Consider the following 10258-nt stretch of genomic DNA (forward strand, 5'->3'; position numbering starts at 1 on the left):
AGTACATTCCTATTTTACCTTACAAACTGTATTTAAAGTATTACTGGATTTCAAATGTTCTCATTATATTCCAAAACACAAAATAACTTAATCTTGGTGTAAGAGCCATTTATTTTGTTTTGTTTGACATCCCACCACTAGGTCAGAGGTCAATATAATCAGGAGGAGCCAGATGACCTGCAGCAAACCGTCTGTGATAACAGTTGAAATGTGCAAATTCATACCGACATGTTACCTCCGTTCATAGTCACCAACGTACCTGAAAAGGAGGATAAATAATAATAAAATAAAATATATCAGTTGATTGATGGAGAAATAAAATCAGAAGATTAATGAATAGTTCAACATGAGCTCCATCAGTGGAATCCTGCTTTTACATTAATAATAATCTAATGGTGTATTATATAATTGCTAGAAGTCACAGGGGAGAATTTTATATTTTTAATATATTTCCTTATTATACTGACATACCCTTACTTAAATAACATATTCAATGCAGGACTAATAACAGAGTATTTTACAGTGTTGTAATATTACTTTTACTAAAGAAAAGGATCTAAATGCTTCCGCCAACGCTGGTTTTAAGACTCAAAACAAGTTGCTCGGCTTTATACAAATTAAAAAGGACAAGAAACCCACACATTTACATTTGATTTACACCAACCAAGTTGTATTTGTTTCCTGTTCTATTGTGTCTAATCTATTTAATTTAACTTTAGTGGTGAATTTAACTACATTTTGAAATATGATCATGTTTTAGTCTTGATTTCCCACATGAAGTTCCTTGTACCTTTTGCTTTGAAAGATCTTTTTGGGAACTTCTTTGCCTTTATTTGACTGTACAGCTGAAAGCAAAAGCCTCTATTAAAACTCCAATAGCACACATTCATTAGTAACTTATTAACACCAGTTAGCAAACACATCAAATTAATTCAAGATTATCAAACACCATTAAATACAATTAAACTACCGTACATGTGGGCCACACATAAACCAAATAAAGGCAACAAATACATAATAAATAAAATGCAAACTTTACAGCATGGAACACTGGTGGTGTGGTCACTAATCGTATCATGAACAATCTTCAGGCTGTGATTGCCATTTTACATTTCAATATCAAGCACAATATGCATGTTCTATTTGAGTTAATATTAGGCACTGTTGTTTTTATTACTGCTTATACACTTTATATTTGTACGTTTGTTTTTAATCTTATGTTATCCAAATGTACTTTTTTTTAAATGCAAGTTAAAATGATGTTGACCTCACTCTTATTGCTATTCTTTTTTGCACTGGCAACTACAAAACCACTTAATCCCTATTACTATACATTATGCACAATATATAAGAGTATTTTAACTATTGTAATATTTCATAAATCTCTGGCACAATCAGTACAATCATTTCTATAAAAATCGATTAGTAATGATTGCAACATCTGTCTTAGTAACGCTCCTGAGCCTCATTGACTGCGGCACAGCGCCCCCAAGCGGCGGGAGGTTCAACAGAACAGAAAGATGCTCCTTCTGCTGGCAGCTTCCTGTTACTGAAGGAGCTCTTTTTATAGAGTTTAATTATAATCACAATATGCTTTTTGTAGTCCGACTTTGTACTTTCAGGGTGTCAGCACAGTACTGTCTGGTCGCAGCTCTGGCCATGACCATTCTGATGGGCGTTATTTACGACACTTCACATCGGAAGCCGGCCCAGGATGCCAGCGTGCTCGCAAACTTCGGCATGGGGTCTTATTTTGATGGAAGTTCTCTGCAGAAGGAGACAGCATTTCCTCGGGCACAGCAAGGCGGCCTTTCATGCACACTGCAGCGGCCTTGTGTCCCAAAGCGTTCCGTTTAGTCGTAAAATAAACCCATTAGGAGCTGCGTTCAGGTGTCCAGGAGCTACCGTGCAGCTGTCCAGGAGCTGCGTTCAGGTGTCCAGGCAAATGAGCATGTCGTCCTCCGCGATGTCTCAGAGGATGGTTTGGGTGGACCTCGAGGCAAGTCCTAGTCCTAAATAATTTAGAAGGCTACTTGATAAATTTGCTAACATAAGCTAACACATGTAGCACCCCGAGCTAACCACCCTTAGACCACGTGATGCTGGTGGGTATCCGCGTTACGTTGCATGTGTCTTGTGGGGACTGGAGCTGAAAAACGCATGCAAACTATTTTGTAGCAACGCAGCGTTAATGATGGCGAACACACAACACCAGCTGCAACTGGCCTCTTTAGCATGTTTAATATCTGCTTATGAATACTGACGTGTACACATGTGTTAGTCCATGTGGCCTATCAACTAATATGTGTTTCACTCCAATAAACTATCCAAATGTCACGTTATGTGTGACCGCAGGCTCAGAGTTCACGTGGTAGAACAAATGGTAGATGCAGGCATACTGCTGCAAAATACTACTCATGTTATAATTATCCTCAGGGTCTCTGCCAGTTGATGCTGTTTAAAAAGGAGACGAGAAGTAAAGTGATGCTGCTGCTGAGGACCAGATGCATGTTGCAGATCTATCTTTGAGAACCACGTCTGTGTGTTTCAGATGACGGGTCTGGACGTTGAGAAGGACCGCATCATTGAGATGGCCTGCATCATCACAGATGCTGACCTGAACGTTTTGGCTGAGGTAATATGACATAAACACAATTAGACTTCTGCCTGCAGGGTCCTTACAGTCATGGCATTTTAAAATGGTTATTTCCAGGCCTGGAAAAGTCCTTTAAAATCCCCCAAATTTTAGGAAAAGTCATGTAAATGTGTTATATTCATGTGTTCATGTCGTTCATTTATGCCGGGTTTGAAATAATTAATATGCTTTTAAAAGAAAGACGCTGAAAATATAAGCAGGTATATCTATACATGTTTACACCCATATTTCACAAAATGTTTGGTCATGGAAATCCGTTGGTCAGAACGTGTATGAACCCTGCGGCTGCCATGTTAATGAAACTCGTTGTTCTCCGTCCGCAGGGTCCCAACTTGATCATTAACCAGCCAACCGAGCTGCTGGAAGGGATGTCCGAGTGGTGCAAAGAGCATCATGGAAAGGTGAGCTTTCTTTGTGCTCGGTGGCTTGGAAGAATAACAATGTCAAATATTTATCTGTGCACAGATCTCTGGGTTTGTGAATGGCACATATTTTGCACTTTTGACAACAAAGAAAGTATTCTGGCCGTGACAACTGACAGGAAGCGACTGCATTTGCTTCCACTGTCCAAAGGACTCGTTTATCCATCATCCATCTTCTATGCCAGTTTACTCATGTTGACAGTCAGCTGGAAACTACCTGACATACAATGAGTGGAAGTCTGTTGGCAGATTAATGCAGAGCCAACACAGTGCTGACAGTCGAGTGCTGAACGAGGGAAACTGAACGACTGTGAATGTGCTTTTTCCTTTTTGAATGTTGTTTCTATTCTGCTGTGGTTAATGCAAACAAACTTGTCTAATTAATTGGAATATAAATCTTTGGTGGCTTCCCATTATAACTACATATCTTCACAACACTTATACAAGTGCAATATATATAATACATTTAATTACTTTCATATACTGTTTTTACTCCGTCTGTATATTTAATATTGCTATTGTATTCTTTACAGTTTTTATTACTGTTTTACTGTTTATTATATTACTTGATTTGTACTTGCTGTGTGCACTGCTGCAGGACTAATAAAGGATTATCTTATCTCATCTATCAGAACTTAAAGAGGGGGGTTTTAGCCACTAGATGGAGTAAGAAACTCAATTTAAGATAAATCTATCATTTTGTTTGTATGGATTTAACAAGGTACACGTGTTTTAGCTGTGTTTTTTTTTTTGAGATCCCGTCTCCTTGAACTCACTCATTTCTGCTCACTACCATAGTTTGCCTCAGTTGAATCCAATAAGTTGTGGGTTGTCGTTGTCATGTTGTAACCTTCAGTGTTTCCTATTAGTTAGACAGACGTCTCGGCCCGCCACAGTTTCATAATTAACTGACAATATTTTCACACTTTAATCTCCCCTCATGGAACCGTGCAATACACATTCCTACCAATGTGTTCACACTAGTCTGATGATTCACAGGTGACAGTAGTGTGCCAGCAAAGGCAGACAAGAAGATGTCTAACAAGTGTTTTATAGACTGTATCTGTTAAAAGTATCCCATGGTGTGTCTCAGTCAGGACTGACGCAGGCTGTGCAGGACAGTAAAATCTCCCTGCAGCAGGCGGAGTACGAGTTCCTGTCCTTCGTCAGACTGCACACCCCACCTGGACAGTGTCCTCTTGCCGGTGAGTTACCTTTGAGCATTATCTGCAGAATTGTGCTTTTACTTGCCTAAGTCGGCTCCTACATGAAGTCCTTTGATGCCCTTCCTGCAGGTAACTCTGTGCATGCGGACAAGGGGTTCCTGGACAAGTACATGCCACAGTTTATGTACCACCTCCACTACAGAATCATTGATGTTAGCACCATTAAGGAGCTTTGCAGGTCAGTATGTGTGTGGCTGTTTCCCAAAGTTGCATAAGGATTTGTATATTTCTTTCCCCTGTACTATTTTCTTCAGTCAGGGGACATGTCATCAAAGCCTTGTTATTTACACAACCCCCACTAATCAAATTAAAGGCCTAGTTTTAATATTGCAGTGCTGAGTAGCTTTTGTAACTCAGGGATTGTGTCTCTACTTCTCGGTACATTCAAACATGTGGTGTAGTATTCTCATTCAATGTGACTATTTGAGGTAAATGTGGGTTTGTTTTTGTTCTGTAAATACTTTCAGACGGTGGTTTCCAGAGGAATACAAAATGGTGCCTCACAAGAAAGGAGCCCACAGGTAAACAAGGTTCACAACAACAAAGTCAGACAGTCAACTTGAGTACAGTTAACAGTGCAAGTACATTTTATACAAACATTTTATTTCCTCTTTTTAATATCAGTTAAAATATCCTGGGGCTTCGTTTAAATCCTGTCTGGTTATGTTTCTCGCCTCAGCTGACTGGCTTTTAGTGATATTGTCATGTCCTAAGATTTCAGTGACTAAGCTCAAGGTTTTTATTTTGCCATTTTGTGCATAGACCAACAGTCCAGACACATTGGATTTGTTTGTGCAGAGTCCAGTTTAGGAAATAAAAACACACTATAATAAGAGAAAAAATATGAAAACACTATACATACGGTGGTATATGTATGTATGTACCAGAAAGGTATTAGATACAGTTTTTTAAAGTGTTAAACAACAGTAATAAATAGGCTGGTCCCGCGTGCTGATCCTGGATTGTGAAAAGAGTTATATGGGAATATTGCACATTTTGAGAGGTGGAAGAAAGTAATATGTGGGGATATTGCAGTTAGAATAGTTAGAATACACTTTTATCAGAAGGTATATGACACGTGACTTCACAGACAAAATATGTGAAGTGAGGTAATGTTTGGTTATTGTTACACATATTTCAACAGCTGTTAAGTATAATGCACATTTCTGATATCAAAAACTTGCGAAAATAAGTTCCAAGTTCAAAATGATCCTTTCAGCTTAGTTTTAGGGTTGAAAGGAATATAAATAATTCGATGAAGTGTGGTTTCCTCCCCAGAGCCCTGGATGACATCCAGGAGAGCATTAAGGAGCTGCAGTACTACAGAGCCAGCGTCTTCAAAGCCTCGCAGGAGAAGAAGCCCAAGATGGTAGAAAGCACAGGCAGCAGTACCAGTTAGCACTTCTGAAGGAGGCCATGGAGCCTTCAGTGTTGCGTTCCCTTATTTCTTCAAGAACGCAGTTTTCTCAGTCAATTCAGTTCATGTGGTTGTTTGATTTTAGTTTTCATTTATATTTTACTGCCCAATAATCCTTTGTTAAAGTATTGGCCAATGACTTAAATGTAGAAGATTCTTAAATGCAAGATTCTTATATAGAAGTTGGTAAAGCGTCAGGTTTTCATTAAAATTACATTACTGATTACTGGAAAATCAGCTGTTCTGACTATCTTTTTTTTCTTCTTTTAATCAAATCTTGGAAACTGTATTTTTTCACAAAATCCAGCAATGAGCAATTCTCGGCCTGAGACGTCTGTTGGAGCCTAAAAGGTGAACATGTAGCTGTAAACTATGTTTTCTTCCACAAAATACATTTCAGCTATTCTCAGCCTGAAACGTCTTTTGGAAGCTGTAACGGGTGTGTATGGAGAACATGGTAACAGTCTTTAATAAAGTAACACAAACAACTGGAAACCTAGCTCAATTTATTTTGTGTTGCCCAAAATTACAAATGACCCCCAGAAGGCTTTACAATCTGTACACATAGACATCCTCTGACCTTTGACCCTCACATCGGATCAGGAAAAACTCCCCAAAAAAACCTTTAAGGGGAGAAGAAACCTTCGGGAGAGCAACAGAGGAGGATCCTCTATCAGGATGGACAGAAGTACAACAGATGTCATGTGACCACAATGAACAACGTAACAGAGTTACAACACATCCAATGCATATAACAGAAATTATTCATATGAGTAGTAGGCATGATGAAACGGTTACAACTACCAACTAATAGCATTGTAACTAATAAAACAATCTCTGGTGGTCCTGCTGGGGTTGGGGTCTCTGGTGGTCCGGTTGGGGTCTCTGGTGGTCCGGTTGGGGTCTCTGGTGGTCCTGCTGGCCCCCCAGGTGAGCAGGTCCCTTCTGGAGATGTAGTTTTCACCCCCACTAGAGCCTTCCACCAGACCAGGTGGTGACCCAATTAGTCTTCCTTTTAATCTGTATATCCCCCACTTAAAGAAATGTGGCCCCATGTTTGTGTATCAGGATTCCACTTAATGTAGGTCTTTATTCTGCCTAATTGCTTGTGCCAGATGCTCTATAAAAATTGCAAATAGAGTCGGTGAAGACAACATCCTGCCTGGTGGACCGCTCTCGTGATATACTATCAGTCAGTTTATTTTTTATCCTTGCTGTTGGATTTTGGTAAAGTGTTTTAACACATTGAATAGCTTGATAGAAGTAGTTCACTAAACGTTTTGTACCACTCTGATGGTAAACCATCAGTGCCTGGGGATTTATGTGTTTTCAGTCTACTCATGGCCTTCTCTATTTCTATTTTTGTAATGGGTGAAGTCAAAAGCTCATTCTGATCTTTCCCAATTACTGGTAGGTCCAGTGTCTCTGAAAAAAATTCTAATTTGGTCCTCGTCAGCAGATGCAGGTTGGCTTTACAAATTTAGATAAAACTAAATGTTTTCAATCTCCTTGGGTTCATAGGCTATTTGATTTGTAGCTATATCCCTTATCTTATGGATTGATTGATTGGTAAGAATGTCAAATCCCGGGTATTTTTGTGTTGTTGTTCGAGTTCAAGCAATTTTTCCTTCTTTATTTCTTCTTTAACTCTCTTAATAGCTGCTGTCTTAGCAATATGTTTCCCGCTCATAACTGCTTTAAGAGTGTCCCCATTATCATTTTCTTTTTGGTATGTTTTATCTGTTTTAATCTCCTCAACAATTGATTTGTAATTTAGTAATCCAACATTTAACCTCCATCAGGTTGTTTTCTCTTGTGGTTTAAGCTTGACATTAAGATAAACTGCACAGTGGTCTGACACGTCTGCTGCTCCAATTTCACACTCCATAACTCTGTCTATGTCCTTTTTATTCATAACAAAATAATCAATTCTAGCATAACTTTTGTTAGGTGCCGAGTAGTGTGTATAGTCCCTTTTGGTGGGATGTAGCTCTCTTCAAATATCAACTATACCACATTTTTGAATACGGTATTGATTGTTTTTGTGACATGGTTAGGGGTTTTCTTATGGTTTGTTGTGTCTAGACTACTATTCATAACAATGTTAAAGTCACCTCCACATATTAGTATTCCCTCCGTTTCAATAATGCTATAAAATAAAGTTTTAAAGAAGGACTTTCTTTTTACAATGATATATCTGCCTTCTTTATCGCTGATTTCTTTAATACATTCAAATTGCACTGAGTTAGATATGAGAATAGTCACACCCCTTCTGAAATGAACTATAAAATGTATTCATTTAACCAAACCTCTTAAGCTTCTCATGTTCCTGCCTAGAGAAGTGTGTCTCCTGTAGATATATAATCAGTGCCTTATCCTTACTTAATTTTGAGGGAGGAGGGTAAAGTCCCTCTCTGCTGTAGGGGCCTCCCTCGTGGTGAAAGAATACCCACTAACCGGTATTCCACCTATACTAGAAGTGTCCAACATTCAGCGCAGACATAACGTGCTTCCTCCATCGGTTTCCTATACATATCACACTTCTACACTAAAAAATATACTAAATTCTTCAGTCAGTCTGCTGGTTAAACACACAAAGTCGGGGCCTGAGAAAACCCTTTCACAATAAAATCCCTTCCTCTTACCGTCAGAGCTTAGTCTGTGCATTTCTCAAATAAAAAATATCTTGTGTACTGTTTTGACCACATGCTTCTGTTCTGGTCTCCTCTCCAGTCATTACATCAGAGGGGGTTATTGTGTCTTTAAAAATATAAAACACATTCTAGGGCGACTTGAAATATGTGTCCCCAATCTGCATAGCCCTGGAGCAAAAGAACTCACAAATCACATCAATAGCGTAAACAGTCACAGCATAAACATAACAGATGAATTAAAGCACATTAGCTTTAACGTAAGTGTTAAACTCCTAAACAGATTTCTTGGCCTCTTGTAAACAAGGTATATATGGTATACTATATGATTCAGATTAGTCATGAGTTATTTTCAAAAAATGTAGGGGTTGCAGAATTAATATTCCTTAGGTTATGTTAATCTACTTGACCATAGAGAGGCGAAGTCCCGTAATAAGTATAATACTCAATGACAAGGGACAAATAATGATTTCATCTCGTTTTAATTGTATCATGTCCAAATAATGTTTGTCAGTTTAATTAAAAGATAACTTTGCGAGTCAAGAAAGTTGCATTTTGTCATACAGCTGTTGGAATATAAGACTTTGAAAATATGAAATTAGAAAAACACACACAAAAGTCTCGTTGGGGACATTTCTCTGAAGCATCCCTCAGTCTTGCATGCCAAGGTAACGGCTGTGCTGATGTGCATTGTGTGAGATGAGAGATTTAGTTCTGATTGGTTTCACTCTGAACTAAATAATACAACGACGAGCTGACTTAGCCTCTCTGGGAGACGGACATTAACAGTTATGTGTATGCATATATGTGCTATTAATTCATGTGTTAGGATGTTATTAGAAGAATATTAATGCATACAAAAAAAGTCCACACACCTAAGATATGTACCCTCGTTAAAAAGGAACTGTCAGCTTAAACGCATTAAGGAATAGTAAGGCGACGTTAGCTAGCTAGAGCGGAACTGTTTGAGTGCATAGCTAACGTCAGATTATCAGTCTTTTTTCTCAGAAAGGAGAGAACAAGCATGTGCTGTGATTATAATGTTACCCAGTAGTTACAGAAAAGTTAAAATAATAGACACCGTGTCAAATTCGGTTCTGCAGACAGTGTCGAGTTCACACTTTCTTTGTCCTTCGAAGAGTCTCATCAGGATACACGTCTGAGCCTCGCCTTAAGAGCTAACTTCTGTATTCATCAAGTATCTAGGAGAATTTAAATCTAAAGCATTTATTTTCAAGTCAGCTAGCCCGGCTTCCAGCACTTAATGCCTGTAGACAACTTTGCCATACCATAACCAGCAGAAATATGAATGTGATGTGATACAGTTTTATAATACAGTTTTCTGCAGTTTTGCATATAAAAAATAAGTGAGGAAAAGACAGGACGCCATTTTGTTTAACCATTCCATCGCGGACTCAGGGTTGGGAGTGAGGAGTACAGCTGAGAGAGTAGAGGAGTGGATAGCTGGCTGATTGGAGAAAGGGGGAGTCTGGGGGTGGCGGGTGAGAGGTAGGAAGGAGGATGGGGTAATAGCAGGGTAGGACATTGACATATTTTTTAGGGGGTAATTTTTGCCCCCACTGACTGAAATCCAGTGGCATTTAAAAAATAATTGGGGACACTTTTTGAAACTTGTGAAATAACATTAAACATTGTTCAAAATAATAACTATACTTTTTTCGGCTTACAGTATATGAGTAATTGTCATCAAATGGCAATAATAAGACTATTAGGCAGTAGTCTACAGATTCAAAGTGTTTTTATTAGATTTTTTTGAACAAAATAAACATAAATCAGAAAATCATATTCAATTTGATTCTTATTTCTTTGTGGTTATTTATTTTTATTAAATTTTTTAAACTACTATCAACAATTATAACTTTTTT

General features: G+C 38.3%; 1 protein-coding gene across 1 annotated transcript; it reads left to right on the plus strand.

Moving 5' to 3' along the window:
* The first annotated feature begins 1846 nt into the window (after positions 1-1846).
* smfn (small fragment nuclease) lies at positions 1847-6199 on the plus strand. The gene is made up of 7 exons (XM_079234033.1): positions 1847-1999; positions 2552-2635; positions 2980-3057; positions 4172-4283; positions 4374-4482; positions 4772-4825; positions 5583-6199. Exons 1-7 carry the CDS (start codon positions 1946-1948, stop codon positions 5701-5703), a joined length of 612 nt encoding a protein of 203 aa, XP_079090159.1. The 5' UTR covers positions 1847-1945; the 3' UTR covers positions 5704-6199.
* Positions 6200-10258: the final 4059 nt, after the last annotated feature.

This window comes from Taurulus bubalis (assembly GCF_910589615.1).
Source record: "Taurulus bubalis genome assembly, chromosome: 2".
Taxonomy (NCBI): domain Eukaryota; kingdom Metazoa; phylum Chordata; class Actinopteri; order Perciformes; family Cottidae; genus Taurulus; species Taurulus bubalis.